Source organism: Tenrec ecaudatus, chromosome 3 (assembly GCF_050624435.1).
Source record: "Tenrec ecaudatus isolate mTenEca1 chromosome 3, mTenEca1.hap1, whole genome shotgun sequence".
Lineage (NCBI taxonomy): Eukaryota > Metazoa > Chordata > Mammalia > Afrosoricida > Tenrecidae > Tenrec > Tenrec ecaudatus.
The window spans coordinates 161,524,285-161,551,813 of NC_134532.1; the positions used below are offsets into that span (position 1 = coordinate 161,524,285).

The 27,529-nt window shown below is 36.7% G+C and overlaps 1 protein-coding gene across 8 annotated transcripts in view; it reads right to left on the minus strand.

The window, feature by feature from the left end:
• The window catches only part of ADGRL3 (adhesion G protein-coupled receptor L3), a 1,168,212-nt gene that overhangs the window by 623,612 nt on the left and 517,071 nt on the right, over positions 1 to 27,529 (minus strand). For all 8 annotated transcript variants that reach the window (XM_075544262.1, XM_075544264.1, XM_075544263.1 and 5 more), the window contains one exon: positions 11,090 to 11,199. In XM_075544262.1, the coding sequence (XP_075400377.1) occupies positions 11,090 to 11,199 (110 nt within the window). The remainder of the gene's footprint in view (positions 1 to 11,089; positions 11,200 to 27,529) is intronic.

Genomic DNA, 27,529 nt, shown 5'->3' on the forward strand with positions numbered 1-27,529 from the left:
TAAACAATGAAAACTTTTTTGTGTTTGCAGGATGATGATCACCTAGCATTGGAAAATATCCACAAAATAAACATAAATTAAAATGTTAATATTAACATATATGGTTCCCTTCATTGTAACTATTCCTTCTGTCATGAAGTAGTTTGGTGCCACCGGGTTTGTTCTGACTCATAGGGACCACTCAATGGTCTTGTCCCAATCCTCTGCCATTCGTCACACTGTGATGGCTTTCCTGCTGCGATGTTGCTAGAGGATATGCCACTGGTATTTCAAATCCCACCAGGATCACCCTTCACATCCTTGTTTCAGTGGAGTTTCTAAGACTAAAACTAAGGAACTGAAAAAAATAGGTGGGAACAAAGTGTTCTTGTGTTGAGGCAAGGCTTAAGCAGATACCTAAAGTCTATGCACTATTTTAGTGTATAGCCATATAAATATATGTACATAGGCCAATACTCTATTTTTATGAACTAATGTATTGGCATATGTATACATCCTTGTTTATACCTCTATGCATAGCTTTGCTTCATAGATCTTTCCTGTTTCCTTTTGCCTTCCTTCTTCCCCACCATTACGCTCGCCCTACTTCCGCATCTTACTAATTACTCTCAGCTAGATTTCTGTTGTTCCAACACCCCCAGAACCTCTTAAGTCCTCCTGATTGTTGATTTGAAATCCCTAGTTGTTCCCTTGTCTATGGCACTGTTTGCTCATTGCTTGCTTCCCCTGCCTCCTCCTCTCCCCATGTCAGCCCTGTTGCTTTGTCCTCAAGCTTGCTTCCCATGCCTATGTTATATAGGTAGGCAAAACAATAATAACAGAGAAAAAATAAAAATAAAACAAAATATTGGAAAAAATGATAATAATCATCTTCATAACTGGGGGTGGGGGGAAATATACATAATCCCAGGTCCGTCTTTTGACCTTTATGACTATCTCCCCAGTAGTCCTGGGGGAATTCTGGGAACTGCCTCTCCTAGCCTGAAATCTATTTTGGGGGCTACCCAGGGGTTTTGTGGCTTGGCTTTGCTCCCATTGCTGATCTGTTATCTTTACTTCTTGGTTTGCCCAGATGTGGGGTGTTCAGACCAGACTAACTCCCAGTCATATGCCCCCTGTATTGTCCTATGTTATGGTATGCTCCAGTGAGGATACATCATGTCTCAAGCTGTTGTCTCAGTGCAAAAACACTTTGTTATAACAAAGTGGCATTCCGTGATGCTCACCCTCCCACCAAGATCTCTGAAGACAAAGCAGGTGTATAAGCAAATGTGGTGAAGAAAGCAGATGGTGCCTGGCTTTCAAAAGATATAGTATCTGGGGTCTTAAGTCTGGTGGCTTGATGTTAATCAACAAATCCACATGGAGAAAGCATACCAGCCTGTCCGAGCATGAGGTGTCAACAGGTGGAATAGATTATTAAAAGAGCTGTAAACATTAAGTATTTGTATAAAATATTGTGTAAACCATTTGAATTCCTTTTTTCTAGCTTTTTAAATAATGATTGTAATAGAAAAATATCATTCTTGACTCACAGCACTTTAAATTATTTCATATATATGTTTTACCTCGATAACTATAGATATCTTAGACTATGTTATCTGCCATATGATCTTTTGAGTGACAAACACTTTAAAAAATACCTTACCCTCATATGATTTCAAGTCTTCTTTTCCCATATGTAGTATGTTCTCAGAACAAAATGTTATATGCATATATCTGAAATATACATGCTATTTGATCTTGGGCAGCTTATAAAATGCCTTTGAATTAATTTAAAAGCATAAGCACTATGCTTTTACTATCTCAAATTAAGCAAAATGAGCATGGTAATAATGTTAACTCCTCAAACTTGATTTGTGTATATAATTAAATTATATCTCCTAAGCCAGATATTTTCTTAACTCTAGCAATCCATTTAAAATTTTAATACTCAGTTTATCTTGTTTCTTTGTCAATTGGGATCTATGCCTTCATTTATATATTATTAATATATTGTAAGCATGAAAGATTCCCTCCCTGTTGTTTGATGCATTTCAAGTGAGCTTATGTACATTCTGTTAGAGTGGAGTGCATTAAAATCTACAATATATTTTTTTAAAAAGGATGGTACACTTATTAAACTTAATTCTAAAAGTTACGTTTGATTTCTAATAGAGCGTGGACACATGAAAGAAGTTGCTGCTGCATTGGCAGTGGTGGCGATAACATTGACTGCACTCTCTTCCTAATGCATCCCCCTTCACCTTAACCGTGCTGCACCGCACTGGCCTCTAACAGCTCCTCGAGCAAGCCAACCTGTCCCCATGTCACGATGTCCAGAGCCGCTCTTCTCTGTGCTTTGAAAATTCTCAACATTACACTGTTACTCTGCAGGTGCCAAATACCTCCTGTTCAGCTTTTCATCAACCCTGATGTTAAATACTCCCTCCATTATTCCCTTGAGAGCTCTTCTTTTCTTTTATTTTGCAGTTTTATATGTAAGACTCCCAGTGCCACAGAACCAAAACCTACTTTTTCCCATTGTATAGTGATTGACTTGGAATAGAAATAAATACATTTCTGTTAAAATAATTATTGGTTCAAAAACGTATTGCTACCTGTTTGAAAATTAAAAACAACACGGCAAAAAGACCTTCAAATAGTTCATAAAAAATTCCATTATCTTTTAATTTCATTTCCCCACAAATTTTTGAAGTGCCATTGTATATAATCATGTTATGATTCAGATTCTACTTGATGGCAGTGAGTGGGTAGAGGGATTTTGCATTCATTAGTATTGATTAAGACTTAAATTCAGAGCAAGTTTCGTAAATTTAGATGTTAACAAACCAAAAGGACATATTATAAATGATTGAAGTGAATCAAGTACAATATGTTAAATTTTACAAATGAAATATTTAAAAACACAGAATCATCTAAAGTGGGCAGCATCTATTATGCTCCTGGTCTACTTTTGACCCTGGGAATGCTGGTCAATTGTTGTTCCATGGTTTACAATCTATCTCTGGACTTTGCGGTATTAGGGAAACCTCAGTGAGCCTATCCAGGTTAAGTCCAGTCAGACACCACTGCCACTCAGTGTTTAAAGGAGTGTTTTTCTCCTCAAGCTCAGTGACAGCCCTATTTTACTTCCTTAGAAACAAGACATGAATATAGATTTCACTGAGATCATTTGGACGCTTTATTTCAGGGATTATATTAGATGGGGTATCTTTGAAGCTATCTATCAATTCTAGGAACAATTGTGAGGATGGTGCAGGACTGGGCAGTGCTTGGTCCTTCTGTGCATAATGTCACTGTGGGTTGGGACCAACTTGGTGGCACCAAATAACACTATTCATCTAAAGGTTAATAAATGGAAGAGACAGGAGTCAAATTAACTACATCAGTGGAAAAATAAAATGCAGAAGCAAAATCTTATCCGCCAAAAGATTCCCAGGTGCTAACAAGGATGGACTAGACCACAAGTTGCTTACATATACATTCAGTTTGAAGATATACAAATTGAGAAATAGTCCCCAAGAGCCAAAATACAACTTTGGACATATTCAACCAGATTCCGGAGACCACCTCAATATCAAATTTGACACCTTGAACAGTAATGACTGAAGACCAGATGAGCTGTAGAATGACATCCAGAATATTATATACAAAGAAAGCACAAAAAGCATTAATATGAAAGAAAAGACTCAGAAAAAGTAGCATTTGAATGTAGGGTAGTAAAATCAAATGGAAGTCACGATGACATAAAAGAGCTGAGCAGAAACATTGGAAAGGTGTATAGAGAAGACAAAGCAAAGCATTAAAAAATATGTGTGATTCCTACTGAAAGCTACAATCCTTGATCTTCATCAGTAAATACTTTAGTCTTCCTCACTCTCAGCAAACAAGGCTGTGTCATCTGCATATTGCAGACGGTCAATAAGCCTTCCTCCAATCTTGATGCTACATTTTGCTTCATATAAGCCAGGTTCTCTGAAGATTTGCTCAGCGTACAGACTGAATAAGTAAGGTGGGAGGACACAAGCTTCCACTTGTCTGTCATGTTGTTGTACCGCGGTAGCATGTATGTTGATGTGATGCTGGCAGCTGTGTCACAGAGATTCCAAATGCCAGTGGGGTCATCCAACGTGAACGGGTTTCCTTCGAACTTCAGACAAAACCAAAAGAAGGACGAGGCTGCCCACCACAGAGGAAATATCCCTAAAAGCCTATCCACCGTTTTGAAACATTGCCAGATACTGAAGGCTTAATGAATGGAAATCCAACACTGTCCAAGCTAGGGAGTCAATCTCAGGGATGGGATCCTGAGATCGGAAGGCATTCCAAAGATAATTGAGGTGCTGTTTCTCCATGTGGAGTGCATCAATGTAACATAAGTCAGTTAAAGCTTGTGGGCGTGGAAACTTTAGAATCTTCATGATTGATGGGGCAGTACTCAAGGTAGGCAGACGGTGTTGCAAAAATCTGCTAATGATGGAAACTTGGAATGTGCAAAGTATGAATCTAGGAATATTAGAAGTAGTCAAAACTGAAATGAGAAGCATAAAAATTGATATCCTAGGCATTAGGATTGCTAGTGGTAATTTGGACTCAGAAAATCAAATTATTTAATGCCTGGAATACAAAATTGAGAGGAATGACTTTACATTCATTGTCAAAAAGGATATTGCAAAATCCTTCTCAAAGTAAAATGCTGTCTATGACACTATTATATCTATCCCACTTTAAGGAAATCCTATTAGTACAACTATTATTCAAATTTACATAAGAACCACAAAAGCCAGTGATGACAACTTTGAGGAATTATAACCACACTGAAGACCTAGGTATTAGATCCAATCTTCACGTATGCATCTGAAAACTAAACAATGCCTAAAGAAGACAACTAGAGAACTGATTCATTTGAATCTTGGTGTTCGCCAAAGATATGTAATGCATCATGGACTGCCAGAAGAACAAACAAATTTGTCTGAGATAAATGTAACCAGAATTCTCCTTAAAAGAGAGGGTAGTGAGACTTTCATATAATTTGGATATGTTTTCAGGAAAGACCAGTCCCTAGGGGAAAAGAAAATGCTATCATTGGTAAAGTACCAAAAGCCCCCACAAACACTGCCATCTAGTCTGTGTTGACACCCAGAGACCCTACAGGACAGGATAAAACTGTCCCTGTGAGTTTGAGATACTGTCACTATAGAAGTAGACAGCCCGGTGTCTTTGAGCAGCCAGTGGTTTGAAATTGCTGATCCTACATTTAGCAGCCCAACACGTAAGCACTAGGGCCCCTTAATAAAGCATTGTGTCAGAAACAAAGAGATGATCCTTGATTAGATAGATTAACACAATGACTACAACAACGGTCTCGACTGTACCAATGATGGCTGGGCTGATGCAGGACCTCAGGTGTTGTATTCGATTGTGCAATGGGACCTGATAACATTCATTGGAAAGCAGAGTCCTTAATGGACAGTCTCATATTTTTGCTATCTAGATGACTTGCTTGGTATTTTGGTGTTCGTATTGATCCTATCGCGCCTGGTGTTTAACTTGTCTCTTTTAATTCTAAATGATTACACTATTTCCTTCAAATGTTTAGATTGCCTTTATTTTACTTGAGTTAACTCATGTTAGTTCTGGCAGATTTGCAGTAAAACATTTATTTATATAACAATTAATCACCTTGAGAAATGGTTTATTGTCTTGTCTTCTCTGTCCACTGTCTGGTGGTCCAGAAATTCCAGACAAACCACAGCTAGCGGGGAAGTCAATCATACTTGTCATCCAGCTTCTTACTCTACCCAGGGTTTTCAGCTAAATATGTTTGTTCTTCTAGCTCAAGTCTATTTATTCTTTAAGGTCCAGTTCGTGGATTCCTTCTCTGAAGAAACCTACTCTCCTTTATACCTTCATCTACCACTTGGTTATGGGTATACTTTCATTGTTAATATACAACAGTTAATACCTGAGGTAGTTAGTTTATTGTGCCAACCTGGCCGATAAACATATGTGGGTTAATTGAAGGGTGGAGGGATAAATGGCTCGGTGAGCCTCGCCTTTCTAGTTCTCAGGTCTCTTGCTTTCTGATAGTCAGAGCAGGGTGCAGCTGCCTTAGCCAGTTCCCTGCTTCAGCTGGCAAGGCTCACTTCTTGCAAGACATCCCCAAGGAGATGCCACATGGACCTACCCCGATGCAGCCCTGGAAGCTGGAGCAGCCATGTAGAGACCCCTGCCAGCGCTGAGATGTTTACACATTCACTGACTCGGCTTTCCTCCCACAGTTGGCGTCATTGGGTCTGTTTCGTGAGATGGAGGATGACTTTGTGGATTGGTGTTGGACATATGGATTAATGTTTGACTTGTGGGCATGGGCAGCACTTGGTTGGGTTGTTTTCTTGATGCACACTTAACCTTTATATAAAACTCTCTCCTATACATGAGTTTCTGTGGATTTGTTTCTCTAAAGTACCCAGACTAACACAATACCTTTCATGAGCTAACATTATTATAATTTGGGGCATCTTGAGCCTTAATGATTGACTTACTTGAATGGAAAAATGTGCATCTTAAGGAAGTCAGTCACTGAGGCTCTCTTAGAGGGGTTAGGGGTTTGAACTTTTTGTTAGAAGCCCAACACATTACCCATTACACCAGGGCTCCTAGTACACTTTCAGCAAAGGGTGTTTAATAACATAATTATGTAATTATATGAAAGAAGAGCCAAAGTATGCACGTAGTAAAATGTACAAATTTGCATGTTAGTTAAAAATAGATGTGATTATTTATGAAAATAATTTGTGGTTTATCTAGATGTCAAAAAGACAAAACTATAAGATTAATTATTTACAAATAATTGTTTACAATAATATTCACTTTTCATGTTTTATAAAGATAATTACCCACAACAGTATTCCAATGGCCAGGGTGAATAATGGAAAAGTCAGTATGTGCTATAAAAAAAACTAAAATTGGTTTAATCAACACTCATTTGTAGTAGCTCTCTAAATTATGCACTTTACCCCCTACATTTCCTAAGTCAATCCACTCCAGGAAAAGATTGTTAGACTAAGTAATATGTGCTTTGTGTTTCTGAGAGGGAGAACCAAAGGACTCAAGAGAGGAGCTGAATTGTGAGGGAGACATGCAGTTTTTTTTAGTGTAGTGTGCGTGAAATTGCATGCCTCTGAAGACAGACAATTTGTCAGCGGGAGAAAAAGTAGAGATGTTTTGCTAGAAATACTCTTAGGCAGCTAGTGGTTTTATTGTTGTTGTTTTTCACCCCAACACAAACCATTCCTGTAACCCGGCTACAGGAAGGCAGTTTAACATGAAGGAGTCACATTGTTTTAATCTGGAATGGGGTAAGGAAGGAGGCTTCAGTGAGGAAAAAAACCTGCAGAATGGAGAACCAAAAACGTGCCACTGGTCAATGGTGAGGCTTAACTCTGAAATATATGGGTCACCTCCTGGAAAGGGGAGGAGGGAAAACTCACTAAGAAGGTAAAATTAAACTTCAAAGGAAAACACAAAGTCTCACCGGAAACAAGGGGTGACAAGAACCAAGAAAAGAATTGATTTATCTCTCCTAAATTTGGACAGAAACAGATTATCTGTGTATTCCAGAAAGTTCTGGCCAGGAGCCACCCGAGGTAAACCACAGGAAAGAGCAAATATACCTGTTTGATTCTGAAAAATTGAGTACAAGACACAATTTAGTCTGTCTCAATCAACGGTTTGCAATGATTAATTTTATTTTTTTTATTTTTCACCTATAATAATTTTAAAATGCTATATGACTTATTTGGTTGTGGTAATCTTTGTCTAAAATTGCCTTTCTTGAATTATGTCCCTATTTATGGACACCTACAAACCTACGCACGGGGGCGCAGATGTGTGGCTGCCTGCCTTCAGCTGCTCCATGGGCAAAAGAAACCCCAGGACGCTTCTGGAAAGACTACAGGCTTAAAGACCAGAAGGGAGTTAGTTCTACACAGTGAAAATGAGTTAAAGCAAACTCAGCACCACTTTTAGTTGTGGTCTTTTTAAACATTGTGCAATAATTATTATGTTTTCCTTAGATTAAAAAATGACTTATCTCATGAAATACATACAATGAATTGGTTTATAACCCTCAGATATACATCACAATTACTGATATATTTTGTAGAAAATTTGTTTCTTATATATTTACTTGATGGAATTATCATATTAAGAATAAATTTGCTAAGGACACGTGCACACGCAAACATATAATAAAGAAAATTGGAAAATGGTGTTTCTTCTATATAGTAATATAAAGAAGAAAGTATTCATAAATACCAAATATATTTTTTAATTAACCAGGGTGTTCTAAAATCTACCAACGACATAGATCTTATTAAGCTGTATAACAAACCAATCAAAATAATATTTGTTTGCTTACTCAATTGTTCAGTAAAATTATTCAAATATAAATAATTATTTCTAAACTTTTAAAAGGATGTTATCTGTGTAATTTGGATCTTTTATCAAGCACCATAAAGGTATCATGAAGTACAAGAATTTTTTCTTAGATTAAATTAAAAAATGAAACAAAACTCACTGCCATCAAGTTGATTCTGTCTCATACTGACCCTATAAGACTGTGAATGGCTCCAGGCATATCTAAGGCTATGCTGCTTCATGCAAATAGAGCGCCTCCTCTTTCACCTGGGAATGGTGAATTGCCGACCTTTGGGTGTCTTTCTCTTGTAATACAGATGATTGAAACAGCTTCATAAATTATGCTTTAGAAAAGAAGCTCATCCTAAATTATAGGTAGAATTTTATGACACATTATAGCATCAAGGAACTGCATGAGGGAAGAGGAAGTAATTCAAGTCTTTAAGAGGCTAAGACTGGGTTTGGGCCCGTAAATCAACTGCTATCACTAAGTATCATTACCATATTAATGGACAATAAGAGAGTTAAATACTGAATAAGACTGAAGATCTTGTGAAAACATGCAAGAGAATGTCTACAAGGAGAATTACAGCAGGTTCTTAAGAACAGTATGGGAGACAGGCATGGCTGACTCTTGACTTGGCTCTACCTTTCTCTAGGTCTTCTACATAAGGCATTTGTTTATTTAACCCATTTCAAGTTTCAATTTTCTCCAGTAAAATAGTGATCATCATTCCTAAAACAGTATTTCTTGTAAGAATTATATAAAAATGACTATGCAAACAATTAGCTCAAGTTGCACATGGCATAAAGTGTCATATGTGACCATGCTTTTTAATAAGTGAATCCTTTCAGCATTGTCAAATTACGTTCCTTTTATTCTTGCGAAGAGAAAACTGTTGATCTAAATACATTCGTACTGATGTTCCCAAAGACCCACTGCTTAAGGCAATGGGACTCTTAATAATTCTGTATAGAGTTTCAAAGACTGCAAAGCTTTACAAGAGCAGAGAGCCCTAGCTTCCTCACATAAAACAGTCAATGATTTGATGTGCTAACCTTGCTGGTGGCAACAGTCGAATTAGGAAATGCCGAATCCACAGTGCCGCTGCATCTCTTTTATGGAAGATTGGGGAGGATTTGCAAAATAAAGATGTAGAAAATTCAATAGCTACCTAAATCATAAAATTTATTTGTTTGTTTTGCTTCTGGTAACCAGATCATATGCTCAAATCAGTTCCTGAAGCTATCTCTGGTCCTGTTTCAACCAACCAATCCACCTTTTAAAGAAGTAGTGATTGTTTTATGATTTATACTGTCTTTTGAATTGTTTTTCATCTCAATCATGTCAACTTTATTAAATGTATTCCCAATACTACATTATTATTTTAAATAAAAACAAAGATCATTTAAATAAACATGAATGTGCTATAATAAAATGAAATGACATAAAGGTGGCAAATGGGTACACCTGACCTGAGCTGATAATTTGCATTTAAGGAAACAATCCAATAATTATTTGAACTTACTATGGATGTGGTTCTAAGGCATCACTGAGCTCATTTCTAACCACACAATTAAATAAATCAAAAAATGAAATTTCTCTAACCACACAATTAAATAAATCAAAAAATAAAATTTCCAGTAGATTATTTTCATAATTATTTCCCATGAAAATGCTATCTCTTGCTGGTGAAGTTGTCCTCTCTGATGTACGAGAGTTTGTGCCCACCTGGAGCACAGGGAATGCACTCTGCCGAAGCTCCCGGGGCTGAGGAAACCCGAGGACTCTCCTTGCACAGTGTACCTGCTGATCCGCAGTTACTTTGCACATGCTGAAACATCAGTGGAAGCGGAACCTGAGATGTAGTCTTGGTTCCCGGGGTTTTCCACCTCTCGGGTAGACTGAGTGTATGAAAAGTACAGGAGTTCCTGAGTGAGGGTTCATTGAGAAAACTCAAGGATAATGAACTAATCTGGTAACAAGGTTTTATTTGAGATTGTTATTCTTTCTTTGGGTAGAAAAGACATACACTATTCTATTGTACGTTGTTTGATTCTTCTTTCACCTGCATTTTAAAAAATATGCACTTGGTGTACATGGCCACGTAAGGGGTGCAGAGGCCCTCCCAGTGGCCGTGAAGGAGGATTCTGTGGAGCGTGGCAGTGCAGGGAATGCTTGCACTTTTCTTCCGTCAGCTCCTTCTGAAGGCTTACCTTTCTCCTCCTCCAGATACAGACAGCCAAGCAAGGCAAGGTGTGTTTTATTCTACCAAGTAAAAGTTGATAAATGTCCATGCCCATTAACTATACAAGTATATTGTATACCTTCCTTCCTGTTTGTTTAGATTTAGAGATGGGTAGGATTGACGCACTACACTTTCCACTTTTAAAGAGTGCCTATATGTCTACTTACTGCGTGATAAAGAGTTTCGGGACAGGTAGTCACAGAAAGAAATGTGTAGTCAACTAAACGCTGTGACGTTCTGGACGTAGGAGCTTATGTTTCTCCAGGAGGGTGAGCGCTCTCACATTCCGACAACTTCCCCCACTTAATTGATACAGGGTTTCTTTTATGTTTTCACAGAATATAGCTTCTCAATACATGCAAATCACAGCTTACTATTTCCTCTGCTGTATGAAATATGTATAGGAATATACATACTGTAAGGGACACATTCGTACTGCACTTCAAGGTATTTATAAGTTCCCGGACACGGATCTGGAAAAACATCAGGACCTGCCACCACAGCACACTGGGTTCGGTTATTACATCTGAAGTCAAAAGAAAAGAAATGAAGAAATAATAAGGTTACAGAAAATCAAATATTACCAACACCAATATTGATTTTATTCCAGTTCCTGTTATTCAGATTTAAATTAGATTTAGGTCGGTTTAGGGTTTTAGACTTACTAAGGAATATCTGTATTATCCATTAAAAAAAGCAGACAACAGAAACAAATGCATTCTGCTAGCTCATATTAACTAATTTAATATTTGATTGAACACATCAGGATTTAAAGTTAGAAATTACATATGGCTTAAGCAACAACTGGCACAATATGAATCCAATAAATATTTTTTTACAGAGACAGCCCATTACTGTTTATAAAATGGGGAAGATAATGTAGTCATACACTTTTAGAGAGGTGTAAGAATTATTGATTACTAAGATGTGCCACTTTAAATGCAGTACAAAGTGGTGCTTTAAAGTGAAGTAGTTAGCCCAAACAAACACACAAACATCATGAAATGCTAATATCAAATTAATAATATATTTTTAATGTTTTGAAATTATTACTGAATTTAGTACTGATATTAATCCATTGATTAATATTATAATGCTAAATATAGAATATACTATTACTTTTACATTTTTTAGGATTTTCATTTGTGTTATTTACATTCAACTAAAAAATAGCACCAGTAACTTAACAATAAACTAATTATAAAATCCTAATATAATACATAAAAGTATTTATGACAGATTGCTTATTGCAAATGACAATATCTCACAATTTAAAATGCTAATTTTATGTATACCAGGAATTTAATCAAATATATAATTTAAATGGAAAGATGAATTCAGTTATCTTTAATGGCTGTTGAACTAAGGATCATAGATTGATTTATGTATGTTGAAACTACAATTAATCAAACTACTTAACCATGATCCTGAAAAAGGCAAAGAAGTATAGAATGTCCATATTCTTGTGAAGTTTACTCAGAAAATACATTTGATTAAATAAGTGATCAATAATTAGATTTCTCTATAGTGAACTAATGTCCTTTCTCATCCATTATTGGTGCCAAGTGTGGTATGGTATATTATGCTCTTCTGTATTTATGTCAGAAATGTACTATCTCTGGGCAACAATTTTCTGTCTGTTTTGTAGAGATGCTTGGTTCTTTGATGAGCACTACATTTCTGAATCTTTGTTATGATGTTGGCAAGATTAAAAAAACCACAAACTCATCTAGGGCAGAACTCAATTTGATCTTGACTGGAAATGCATTGTGTTTACCAGAGGCTACAATTTGTCAGGCTTAATGAGTATTTTATTTAGTCTCTAAATTAAAATGGATTCATTAATGAAAGCCTTAAGCTGAAAGATATATTATATAATATTAGTGAAAGATGAATAAAAGGCAATAATATTCCATACTCATCAGACAATTTAGGATGACATAGTTAATCCTGAGGATCAACGTGTTCTAAACATGTCATGTGATTTCGGAGGATGATGAGCAGAGTTTTTATATAAGGACACCCTAGCTGTCCTCACAGATGAAGTGCAAAATAGAAAATGCTAAAATTTAGTGTTGGTGAACTTTTAAAAAGTGGTAGTAATATCTATTACAAATAAAATTACTATTAGATACTTTGAGTTGAAAGGTTTATGTTTAGTAATTAAAGAAAAATCATTTACATATAATGCTTAAAATAAGATTTTATCTCAAGGTTATATAATCTTGGGAGGTATGTAAACATATTGAAAATAATTCTGCAATTATTTTAGAGAAAATTTATATAGTATCAAAAATTATTTGAGATAGAAATAATGTAATCATGCACCTTAAAATCTTATAAATATTCTTTAAGTATAATCTTTGATCTCTACTTGTCACATGTAATACAGTTCCAGTACACACACAAATACACATATATACATACTCATCAAACTGTTTGAAGCCCCTTCATACATATGTACACACTCATATAGATATGTGTCACATCACATCTTTCCATACTATGTCCAACAACATAAAAACCACGGTTCCATTGTTTTTGTCTTATTTCCTTAAAATAAAGCAGTTTTCATTTTACTCTCATGGTTTAAAGCACATCCCCCAGCCAACTCTTGAAGCACAGGGCCAGGTGGTACAGACGGAATACAAGCATGTATAGCATTGGACATGTCTCTGCATGTGGCCTCTTTGGTCTTGTCTGGTGGATGGATGGGATGCTGTGTCAGCGTCTGGGGGCCCAGGCTGCTCCTGTTGCTCAGTCAGGAATGACGGTGGGATCATTTGCTCTGTATACAGATGGAATGCACAAGATAAAAGGCATAACCCTGCCACACAAACCTTTCCTGGTTTTAAACACTCAGTATCCACTAGTTTGTTAGAAAGTCTGTTTTGTTCTATGTACAGATTCCATACGATCATAATTAAGTGTACTAGAATTCCCACTCTTCACAATGTTATCCATAATTCGTTTTGATCCATGTAGTCTAGTGCCTTTGCATAGTCAATGAAAAACAGATGGACATCTTTCTTGTATTTTGTGCTTCCACCCAAGATCTATCTGATATAAACAATGATATCCCTAATTTCACATCTTCTTCAGAAGCTACCTTGATTTGCTGTAGTTTTCCCATTGACGTACTGCTGCAACCAAGTCTTAATTACCTCCTGCAAATTTTAAATTGGTATTTCGGTGCAGCTTCCTTTCTAAGATAGCCTAGGAAGGAAAACCTGAGACCTTCTGATGAAAAACTCATGAAAAGTAGCCATTTCTCGTTGGATATGGTGCCGGAAGGGAAGCCTCTTAAGGCACTCAAAATAGGATTTCGGAAATCCTCAAAGTGTAGTCAACTCTACTCATGTGGATGGAGTAAAGTTTTGGGGATCTTCCTTTGCTGAATATGTATGACTTAAAATAAGAAACTCTATTCTGAGACTTGGTCTAGAAGCTCTGCTGAAACCTGTTCCCTTTGGGTGATCCTGTTGCCCTTTTAATACCAGTGACATAGCTTCCAGCGTCACGGCCACACACAAGCCACCACAATATGACAAACTGGCAGACAAGTGGAAAGGTGTATAACAGGGTTGTATCCTCTTATTCAATCTGTGTGCTTATCCAGACATACTTATTCAATCTGTATGCTGAACAAATCATCAAAGAACTGGTATATATGAAGAAGAAAGTGGCATCAGAATTGAAGGAAGGCTTACTAACAATCTTTGATATGCAGATGGTACAGCATTACTTCCTGAAACCCAGGAAGACTTGAAGCACTTGCTGATGAAGATCAGGGTTTGCAGCCTTTGGTATGTTAAAAAGATCCAAATCCTCACAACTGGACCAGTAGCTCACATCATGATAAATGGAGAAAAGGAAGACCTTATCAAGTTATCAAGGCATTTGTCTGGCTTGGATCTACACTCTTATGCTTATGGAAGCAGCAGTCAAAAGATCAAATGATGCATTGCATTAGGTAAATCTGCTGCTTAAGACCTTTTTAGAGGACTGGGAAGAAAGGCTGTTGATTTGAGGACTCAGGTATGCCTGACCCAACCCATTGTATTTCCCATTGTTTCAAATGCATATAAAGGCTGGACATCGAATAAGGGAGGCCAAAGAAGAAATGATGCATTTGAATTGTAGTGCTGGAGAAAAATATTGAAAGGAGGACCACGGACTTAAAAAAGGACAGACAGATCTGCCTCGGAAGAATGATGTCTGGAGTGTACCTTAGAGGGCAGCAGGGTGAGAGTCTGTGTTACATACTTTGGGCATGTTGTCAGGAGAGAGCAGTACCTGGAGAAGGGCAATGTATTTGGTAAAGTGGAAGGGCCGGGAAAAATAGAGAAGCCTTCGACGAGATGGCCTGACTGTAGTTGCAACAATATGCTGACCCATAGGAACCATTCTGAGGACAGCATGGGATCGGGCAGTGTTTCATTCTGTTGTGTATAAGGTCGCTACCGGACAGAACTGACTAGATGGCACCTAATGACAACAAAAAGAAAAATAAGAAGAAACCGCTGGAAATGTCCTTTAATAATTTCGTCTGCAATGCATGAAGTATGGATCTAGGTATACTGCAAGTTGTCAAACATGAAATGGAACACATAAAGATTAATGTCCTAAACTTTAAAACACACACATACAACCATCACTTTGATTTCACCTCATCGCAACCTTAAAAGGCAGAGCAGAACTGGCCCTGTGAATTTGCAAGACTGAAACTCATTGTGGGAGTAGATAGCCTCATCTTTCTCCTGTAGAATGGCTTATGGTTTCAAACTGCTAACCTTGTGGTCTGCAGCCCAATGTGTAACTTACTATGCCACCACAGACACACATCACAAACATTCATGAGCTGAAATGAATAGGCATTGGCCATATTAAATCAGTCTATCATATGGTCTACATTGATGTAAATGATAACATATGGTGGCATTACTTTTAGAAAAAATATTTAAAGGAAATTCTAAACTAAAAGCTGTCAATGATCGGATAATATCTATATGCCTAAAATGAAGACCAGTTAATATGACTATTATTCAAATTATGTACCAACCTCTAATGCCAAAGTTGAAAAACCTTGTGGGAAATAGAGATTTCTCCAAAGTTGTCTTCCCCAAATATATCCCAAACTATGCTATTTACTATAAGTGGCCAATGGCTATGCACTTGGAGGTCAACAGAAGTAGGTCAGGGGCTATTCTCCCTAAGGGTTATCAGCCATCCAGAGCAAGCAGACACCACTGTTTATCCCACAACAAGTAGGGCCCACTCCCTTCTGATAAGGATAGTAGTTGACTTTCTTGTAGGAGAACCCAGAGAGGTCAAGCCCACACAAGGGTGACCAAGGTTAGGCCTCCATCATGAATCTAGGGGCCACCCATCTTGTCACATGTATGCCTCTAGCTCCTCCCCTCTCTATCATGCATACAGCCCTAGCTCATCACCTTCCTATTACACCTATGCCATTGTATATCCCCCTCCTATTGCTTGTTTGCCGATTGTACTGCCCCTTCGATAAACAGGGTCTCTGTGTAGTCTCCAGCCTCCTGCTGGGTCTTCAGCCAGCCAGCTGGCTGTCACCGCCCCACCTCACCCAGGCCTACACTGTACGCGCTCATGACTGGTAAGATCATGGCCATGCTACCATGAAATGTGTCTGACTCCATTATTTTAATCTCTCTTCTATCTCTCATGCTCTCTGTGACTTTATTATAATCTTTATGTATCTCAACCGTACAATTGCGCCTATCAAACCCGAGGTTAGTTGTGGGGGACTGGCCTTTACCTCACGCAAATTGACAATTTTTTACCAGCTACAATTGATCAACCAGGTTTTAAAGATTCTTTAATAATCATTGATGATTGAAATGTAAATGTTGGATACTTAGAAAAAAATATGCCTAAAAGTAGATAGAAAATATGCCTTTGGTGATGGAGATTATTCTTGGGACCATAAACTAGAATTTTGCAATGTTATTGATTCAATCATTGCAAATTAAATGTAAACAGTATTAGCTTTATAGAATACCCTCCTGCATGTAGACAATTGCAAACAAAGGGCCCACATTTTTGTTGTTAGAAATTGACTCGTCTCACATATAGTAAAATAATTCATTTTGTTGAAGTATGTGCTTTTAGAATTTAGCACCACTTACTCCACATTCAGCACTATGTGTTTTATATATCATTTTATGTAATCATAACTATGAACCTAGGAGGATTGTAGTAGAGAGAACTCAGGCTTACAAGAATGATGCTATTCATCTGAAGGTTTTCCTGCTAATTATTAAATAAGTCTGTGCTTGAAATAGGCTGGGTAGGTGGAATCCTTGACTTGTTTTATAAGTGAGGAAATGATAGTTTCATTTCTTTTTAGATAGGTTAATATGTCATTTACCCATACAAAAAAAAACTAGCCTGTGGAGCAAAAGTTTAAAGGCGTGGAAATATCGTAAGAGATAGAGAAACTGGGGGCATTCAAGAAATATTGAAGTGAAGATGGCAGTCATTTGTAAGTAACTGAACATCAGGAGTTAAAAGAAGGGATAAGTTAAAGCAAATAAACTTTTGAAATTTGATGTCTGGTGGCACATCCTACTGATATAGATGATGACAAAAGGAAATGAGGAATATGTTGTAAGTACATTAGAAAAATGGCAAACCAAGCACTCGTTGCATGTTGATAGACATACAAATGCACAATAGGCTCTCTGAATAACTGCTTTCAATCTCCAGTGTCTCTAGGCAAGCACCGATCCTAGGCAACATGGCGCTATAACGTGGCAGCCAACACACTGTCCAATGTTTAGTGCTGTCTCCACAGTGATTTAAATATGAACCCAAAACTATGATGCCCAAAGAAATTGGGCGTACATTTTTGGTTTTCAAGTAGGCACATCTGAAATAGCTCTTCACAATGCATTAAGATGGTGCTGCAGCTATTGTTTGTTCTTCCTCCAAAGAAAGAAACAGTTTTTAAAATTGGCATAAATGTCCAAAGCACTCAGAAGAGCAAATGTAAGATTCAAGTTAGACAGCTAGATCCTTTCAGAGTTGAAAAGTCCTGTTTCTGGCATTTGTGCTAAATAGAAATTTTACACCATAATTTTAAAAAATATGGGTCTCTAGAGAAGACGATACCTATGTGAATAAAATTCCCATACTATCAGATGTTGATTTCAGTTACCATTGGTTAGCAAAATATAGCAGAACCTAGGTGATTATGAGTAAGTCCATATTCACCTACACATATAAGCGCGTCTGTGCTTTATAGCTCTTGAGGGATATGCTGTTGGAGTGTTGCAGAGAAGACAGACGATCCCGTGAGGCTGGGAAGAAGGCAGCTATTTCCCTCGACAGCATTCCCTACAGCCTAATTATAGAGCTACACTTGCGTCAGCATGAGGGAAAGCCACTCTGCTGGCTTCTCGATGGGAAATAAGTTACATAAAAATGATGAAAAGAAAATGGAAAAGTCTAAGAGGGAAGAACACAAATACACTGAAGAAGAGTAAACAAACACATATACTCTTTATTGTTTGCTACACTTACAAGATTTTAATTCACTTTGAAATAAAAAAGTAGAAGCATATCAAATGAAAAACTGTCAACACAGTACCTTTTAGCAAGCACATCCAAACACAAAGGTATGTTTGGTGCTTTTATAAAGGGGATGATACTGAGAGCCTCCCATTAATGGGAGCAGAATTTATTATGGAGGTGAGTGTTCAGCAAAAAGGAAGAATAGCAGGGGATAAGACTTAAGCTTCTGGGATGTCTTAATGGATATGAGCAAGCAGGCCACTTGGTTAGCGGGCTGCAACATGCTGAGTGAAGCAGATAAAGCTGGGGAATTTGTACATTCAGTTATCTAACTCAAAATTTGTCTTTTTATTTCCATGTCAGTGGAATGTGGCATATAAGTACTATATTTTTTCTCACCAGAATTTACAAATTAATAAGACTGAAACATACAAAGCGTTTCTTGACTTGCATTCCACCTGGGAAGGAAATGAGTCATTGCAATAGTAATTTTTGGCATGAAGTGTTAAAATTTAGATTTCAAATTCAACGGACACGACCTCAAAACAAAGTTTGCCATAATCTTTAAGGGTTTCTTGAAAGTAACATGAATGAAAGTATCACTTTTATAGATTTCAAACAAAATATATACCTTCATTACTATAAAACACAAAACCATCATATGTTCACACATGAATTTAGCTTCCTAAAATCCATAACCTAAGATTTTGAAAAACACATTATGACGCTATTATATATAAATACTTTCATAAAACAATAGTACAAAGGGACATTTATAAAAGTTGTTTCATTGCCTACCAAATGATCCACAAATACTCATTTGATAATATATGGTGAACATGTAATTTTTTAATTTCAACATCAAAAGCATGTGATTATGAAACTATGTGCTAAGTCATTGGGGAAAATCACAGAGATAAGACTAAATTGATCATTAATTTCAATTTCAACATTGTCTTAAGAAAACAAAACAATTTGTTGTAATTTTTATTGCTGTTATTTCAACTAATCAGTGAAATTAGTTGGCACAGCAGTTACAGTCTGGGTTATTAATGGCAAGGTTATCAGTTCCAAACCACCAGCAGCTGCTCCGGGGGGAAAGCGGAGGCTTCTGAGACCTATAACGTGTTACAGTCACGACTGTCACATGGGCACTTCTGCTCTGAGTCAGGTTCAACTCAATGGCAGTGAGTGTGAGGAATTCTGTTAGGTAAAGTATATTTGTAATACATCAAAAATATCAGTAGTAAAAAGGAAAATGTTTCTTAAAATTTAATAGTATAGTCCCAATATATCTAAAATTATACATGAATTAAAATAAGATATATCTTTTATTTTGAACTTGAGTCTACTATATTTAGTGTTTCATATGAAAAAAGTATAAAATAAACTTTATTTAGCACTTCACTCATGCAAATCCCTACAATGTGATAAATTCATATAAAGCACAGCATATGGAAGTCACCACTTTGAATAAAACCATAAGTATGGAAAATAGTAAAGATAAAAGTTCCTACTTAAAAAAATATTGCATCTTGTTTCTCCATGGTAAATAGAACAGGTTACATATAAACAGTTACCTATAACCATCTCTGTGCTGGGTAGAATGTCTCCTAGTTAGTAGTACTTTAATTATCTGTAGGAGTTTTCTTATTTAAAAAATCATTTATTTTACTTAAAATAGAGTTAAAAATTAGCCAAGGAAATAATCAACAGTGAAACAAAAATTCTTAATATTTTAGGGTTTTTTGAGATAAGCCAGAAGAAAATAGTCACTTTTGTATGTTTCAATCAAAAATGTAGCTTTCTTCTGATTTTTAAAATATGAGCACATTACAAATATGATTCCATAGAACTAATAATTTAATGATTCCTATTAATATTTAATTTTTTCTACACGTATTTAGTATACATATGAAATACAAACATAAAGACCCCAGAATGAACACCTTACGGACTCCCGTCAAGCCTCTGAAGCCCACACGGGCATTGCCCTCCATCCTACAGGGCTGGTTTGAGTCAGAATCTACTGCACGGCAGTTTTAGAGTTCAGTATTAAGTTAAGTATATCATTTTAAAAATGTATATTTTAAAATACTTTTCAAATTGTATGACAGAACTATGGGAAAAACCTTGTATATATTTCGTTGTTGTTAAGTACCATCAACTGTCTCCTCTGACAGAACCCTATGCATAACTGAACAAAAGAGCCAAGCAGCACTTGCAAATCCCACAGTTGAGGATATGTTGACATGAGCCCATCTGGCAGCCAGGGGGTCAACCCAATTACTTCAAAATCTTCCTCTTTTTTAATGAAAAGTTATACTTATGTGGATTCCAAAGTACATAGTATTGATGTATGATTGAAGAGTTTTCTTTTAACAACATTTTAGGTTATTTGAGTGCATTAGATATCTATGTGATATTCTAGCATCAATTCCTAACAGAACATACAGATTTTGCTCTGCAGGCACATTAGATCATATTCTTAATCTACATTGGCATATGAACCAAGGATGCCTAATACATTTTTTTCTGGCACTGTGATTATCATAAATCTTCATCTAATCAAGAGAGGTCAATGCTGCTAAAATGTGCAAATATGGCTGAAACATTGGCGGAAAAAAATTCTGGTTATCTTCAATCTTAGTTTTTAAAGTTAAACGTATATATCTGGACTATTGGATTTGATTATCAAGCTCAATAAACCTAATTCAATGTTCGCAACCTATAGGTAGAATCTTGTCGTGCACAGAAGCATTGCTACCATGGATATTAGAGATTTTTATGGGAAGAAGAAGGTCTTATCTTTCCACTGTGGAGGAGCTGGCCATGTCCAACTGTTGGCCTTGAGATGTAGCAGCTTAATAGTATGCTATCAGGGCTTGGATCTTTATAAAATGATAAGAGAAGTGCAGGAAGATTTCTGATTGCATCATTTGGATGGCGAGATACCTTCAATTAACATATCTTAACATTTAGTTAAACCTTTAATTAAGGAGAATAAAGGTAATTTTGTTCTCTATTTATTAGATATGAGCATCTTAGAAATATGTTTGATTCCTTATTGTCTTATGCACCTAAGGATTGATGCATTCTATGTGATTCCCTCACTGAATTGTTAACAATATTATTCATATACATATAATCTGTATTTAACATAAATTTTGCACCTAGAAAATGTTCAGTAATTGAGTAATTCTTTTAGGAATCATTCTATTAATAACAGTTACATAATAAGTGTTCTTACAAATAAGAAAAAGGTTATGATTAAAATATAAATGTTTACTGGGAAGCAAAAACAGAGAGAAACTTAGAACAACATATATAGGCTATAATCCAATCATTCTTTTACCAAATGTTTCTCAAAACATGCACAATATGGTTAATCATGCCAACATAGCATGGTATATATGATTTCATTTCAAGAAATTTTTTTTTTCACAAGAGAAAAGCTTGTAGTTAGTTCAGGGATCATTTGCTGGCCCTTAGGAGCATTTTCCAGTCCCGTCTGTTGGGGCACCACGCCCTGGCCCCAAAGTCCACTTTCAGCATTCCCTGGGGACCTTGCCACTCCATTCCCTTGCTGTTCCACTGCACTCCCCCCGTGATTTGCCTCGGTGTGGTGGGATCAGGTCAGGTGCAATTCCCACACTGTGTCTCCGGTGCTGTCCCCTGTATCGCCCTTAGTCACTGAGGGGCATCATGTCTCATAGTAGGGCCAGCCATGTTGTTCTCTCTGTGGACTGGCTGCTCTAAGAAATTTTATTTAAATGGTCAGATCGTAAATATTTTAAGTTTTTCAGGACAGATGGGCTTGGTGGCAATTTCTCAGTCCTGTTACTGTAACTGCAAGGCAGCTAGAAAATCAATCAATAAATACACCTCACTGCCATTGAGTCAGTGCCTCCCCAGAGCACCTCAGACAGAGTCGAATTGCTCCCTGAGTTTCTCTTACTGTAATTATGGGCAAAGAAAGCCCCCTCTTTGTCCCACAGGGTGGCTGGTGCTGGCCTTCTGGTTTTCAGCCCAACGTGTAACCACTACCGTACCAAAGCAGCAACAGATTAGTATATTGTTGTTGGTAGGTGCCATATAGTCTCTTCAGACCCATGGTGGCCCAGTGCACAACAGAATGGGACACCACACAGTCCTGCTGTATCCTCACAATCCTGCCCAGGCTCAAGCCCATTCTTGCTACCATTTTGCCACTCTGTCTTTTCCAGGGCTCTCTGCTTTATCCTGGCCATTCTGCTTTAGCAAGGAGGATATCCTTCTTCGGGGACTGGTCTCTCCTGACAACATGTCCAAAGTATAAAAGACAATTTCTTGCCATCTTTGCCCCTAAGAAGCATTCAGATTTTACTTCTTCCAAGATAAGATGGGTTTGTCCTTTTACCAGTTCACCATTCTTTCACTCGTCTTTTCTAGCACCACAGTTCAAATACATCAATCTTCTTCAGTCTTCATGTAATGTCCAACTTTCACATTCATCTGAGTCAATGGAAAACACTATGGGTTGGGTCAGGGACACCTTAGTTCTTCAAGTAGCATCCTTGTTTTTCAATACTCTAGATTTACCCAATGCAACTCATCTTTTGAACTCCTGCCAGATAGTTGTTAATAATCTTTCCTGAAATCCTAATGCCACATTTTCCCTCATATAAGCGAGTTTCTCTGATTATCTGTTCAGTATACAGACTGAATAATTCTAATGAGAGGATACAACCCTGACACACAATCTCTTGATTTTAAACATGGAATATTCCCTTGTTCTATTTGTACAACTGCCTTTTGATTTATGCACAAATTCCGCAGGTGCACAATAAAGTGTCCTGGAATTCCCATTCTTCTCAAGGTTAGCTATAGTTTACTATGGTTCACCCCGTCAAAGGACATGGCACAGTCAATAAAACACATGTAAGTACTTTGCTGGTATTCTATGTTTTGTGCCAAGATCCATCTGACATCAGCAATGATGTCCCTAGCTCAAGTTCTCTTCTGAATCTCACCTGAACCTCAATGCTCTTTCCTCAATCCGTGTTGGATGATCTTAAGCAAAATGTTGCCTGCATGTGATATCAACAACATCTTTCTATAGTTTAAGCATTCTGTTGAGTTACCTCTCTTTGAAATGGCCACACATATGGAGTTCTACCAGTCAGTTGGCCAGAGAACTGTCTTCTACATTTCCTAGCATAGACTAGTGAGTTCTTCCAGCGCTTCATCAACATCGTGAAATACTTCAAATGGCATTCCATCAACTTGTTGGGACTTGTTTTTAGCAATTGCAGCTTGAGCTTCCTTCAATACCATGGACTCTTGTTGCTATGCTACCTCGTGAAATAGTGGAATGGAGATTAGTTCTATCCTCTCTTAATGCTTCCTGCGTTATTCAATATTTTGCCCATCAATCTTTCAAGAACGCAAGTCAAAGGAATTCAAATTTAGAACCTTCTTGTCTTCTTTCAGTTTCAGATATGCTGAGTCTATTCTTCCCTTTTTTTTTTTCCCTAATTCTAGGTCTTAGCACATTTCATCTTTAATATTTGGCTTTATCTTCTCAAGATGCCCTTTGAAAATTTTAATTCATGTCTTTGATTCCATCCTTTATTCCAGTTGTTTTAGCTGTTCTACAATTAACAACAAGTTTCTGAGTCCCTTCTGACATCCGTTTTGATGTTTTCTCTCTTATCTTTTTCATGACCTTTGTGTTCTTAATGAACAATGATCTTGAAGTCCTCCTCTCGCTCATCAGGTCTCCTGTCGTTAATGTTCAGAGTGTCCAATCTGTTCTGAAGATGTTCTTGAAATTCAGGGGGGATAGACTTGAGAGTGCACTTTGGCTCTTATGACATGTTTCATTTTCTTCAGCTTTATCATGAGTTTATGTACTAGCAATAGATAGTCTGTTCTGCTGCTGTTGAGCTTCTCCGTGTTTTCTTCCCACAGCTGTAGTCAATTTGATTGTTGTGGATTCCACTGGGAGAGGTCCATGTGTACATTCACCTTTTGAGTTGCTGAAAATAGATATTTGCTACATTATGGATGCTTGGAAATAGAAAATATGGCAGGTTTCCCCTTATATTGCTTCAATTTACCGTAAAGGATTTTACAGACATTATGCTTCAATAAAAATATACAAATGCCAAAAATATGAATTAAAAAGTGAGTATTCAATCAAATTTATTCTTCTTTATTTTACTAAAGTCAATCAACAAATGTTTTAATTACTTCATAAAAGAAATATTAGAATGTGCATGAGGAGGTAATAAAATTTCAAAATCACTGCTACTAGGAATATATTTTTAAATCTCAATAGCTAGAAGAGATTGGTGAATACTATAGGTGTTCTTGCATAGCAATTAATGGTATTTTAAAAATATATATAATTTTTAGTAATTTAGACATATTTAAAGTGAATTAGGAACAATATAAATGTACTTTGTGAGTGTTAGTAATCTGGAAAACTGCATAAATTCATATAATTTACATATATGGCACACATTTATCCCTATTTTCATCACCCCGATTAAATTGTTTGGAATGTACAGTTATATTTGCAATATGATATATCTTTTTAAAAGTTAATTCTTATGTTCTAATGTACCATTAATGTTGTGCTAAAATATCTATCTTTATATTTAAATGAAACTATTGCCAAAGAAAAAGATTGCCACAAATTTAAAACTAATGAATTAATAGAAAAAAACATTTCCTCAAAAAATCAAAATAAAGGAGATCAATTTTGAGTGTATATATATGAATGATTTTGGGGGATTATCATAGGTCAAAATTTTACAGGCTTCAAAAATTTTCACACGTTTCAATAGGTTACTTCATAATGTTTGGATCACTGTTTGAGAAAATATAGTATTGCATAGATTTATTTGTCTATAGCCATAGCCAGAAAATAGAAAAATAAAATAATTTAAACATTGGGAACACACTTTCATAAACTATTTTTACAAACTCTCCTTTTGCTGATTCTTAAATATTTTCCATTATTCTTATTTTTTCTAAAAGGATTATAAAAATAACCACCAAAGAATACCTTACCTAAATTTATTTGCAATACCCACTTCACAGTATGAAGAGAATCCTAGCTCATTCCAACTTTCTTATAAATTTAAGGAACATCACTTTCATTATTTTCAGGTTTTATTTTATCTTAATTTTTTCATGCATGATGGTTACATAAAGAGCTCTGGTGTGCAGTGCTTACCTACTTGGCTCAAACTGAAAGGCCATCAGTTTGAACCCGTCACTTCCTCTGTGGGAGAAAGACATGAGAGTTGGTTTCCATAAAGATCGATAGCTGTGGAAACACTATGGGTAGTTCTACTGTGCGTTGCTGTGTCACTATGTGTAGGAACTAAGTTCTTGGCAGTGGATTTGGTTTATCATTTAAAATTATGATCTAATCTTTGCAGTCAGAAAGTCAAATTATCCTCATTAATTTATAAGGACAAATTGCCAATTATTACGATGTAGTCATATAGTTGATCTTCTGGGTATAAATGTTTACCATATATGTATTGCATAAGTAAGATAAACTCTTCTAAATATGACTGAACTATTGAATTGTATGATGTGTAAATCAATGTCAATAAAACTATTAAAAAAGTAAATTTTGAAAGTGGTTACTTCTAAGAACTGGGATATAGTCTTGTTGGAGAAATGCATAAGAAATACATAAGACTTTTTTAAAAAGAGAGACACTCCTATCCCCCAGGAAGAACAACAATGTAGTGAAGGGAGACAGTGTTCAGTGTAACATACAAAATAATAATTTATGATTTATTAAGGAGTCAAAAGAGTGGGAGTGTGGGAGGAGGGGAAGAGAAGCTGATGCTAAGGTGTCAAGAAGAAAGGAAATGCTTTGAAAATGACGATGGCAACATATGTACAAATGTGATTGATACAATTGATTTATGGATTGTTAGAAGAGCTGTAAGAATCCCCAATAAAATGATTTAAAAAATAAAAGATAAAGAAAGAGATCGTCTATATAAACTACGGGAAAAGAAGCATTTCGAAATCTAAGAAACAATGTGCTTGTCACCTCACTCACTGCTACAACACACCAAAAGTGAAATCCACTGTCAACAAGAGGATTCCAACTCAGAGCCAGTTACAGGGAGGAGTAGAGTCGCCCTTTCATATTCTGACACTACTACTTTCTGGCAGAAAAAGCTTCATTTCAGCCACTCGCAGCTGCTCTCTCAGTGAGCAGCCCAACAATGGGTACCCCACTCTGTGCCAGGCCTCGGACTCCAAGCTCAAACTCGCTGCCGTCCGCTCAGGTGTGATGCAGAGCACACCTGCAGTACAGAGGAGAACTGCCCGTGGGTGTCAGGGAGGGGGTGCACCTTTTTCCAGGGCTTAAAAGAACTCATCTTTCTCCTGAGGGGTGGCTCCTGGTTTTGAACTGCTGATCTTAGAGTTTTCAGCCCAACAAGTCACTTGTTACTCCAACAGGACTCCTTGGGCCCCTCCTAGCGAGGTAGAAAACTATCCATTCGCTCAGAAATCCCTCCTCAATGACATCGGAACAGTAGCGACATGACGAAATGAATAAAAGCAAATAGACTGTTGTTGTCAGGTGACTAGAGTCACTGCGGACAGGTGGTGACCCTGTTTAGGACAGAAGGAAACAGGACCCAGGCGGAGCCATCCTCACAAGTGTTACCTTTGAATCCATTGTTTCAGTACTTGTGTCAATATACCTTGGTGGGGGCCTGCCGTTTTTTCCCCTGGGTGTCTGCCAAATATGGTGTCCTCTACCAAATATGGTCTGGTCTCTCCTGACATGTCCAAAGTATATAAAACAAAATCTCACACATAACTGCTATTAAATGCATTAAAACTGGCTCATTCTGCTCCTTTTTCATTAGTAATGCAGTTTCCAAAGTAATGCTGCTCTGGCCTGTAGACGGTTCTTTCTACTCAAGTTAAAAACAAACAGAAGCATTGCTTATTACATATTTCGCTTTTAAAACCTTGAAAGATTATTCAGCACAGGAAATATTTTTTTTAATCTCAAAAATTTCCTGGTACAAATTATGTCTATGACCAATAAGAATCAAAATATGGAGAAATCCTAGATGTGATTAACTAGTGACCTAGAAAGGATTATGTCTCATTCCAACAGTGTTGAAAAGAAAATGATTCATCAAGGCTGTCCTTAATATTTTATAAAATGTAGATTTCTATGTACATATATTATGTGTTAAGTATTAAGGTAGCTGACCTACTTGGGTCTCAACTCAAGTATTTCCTCAAAACATTAACACTTTGTTCTC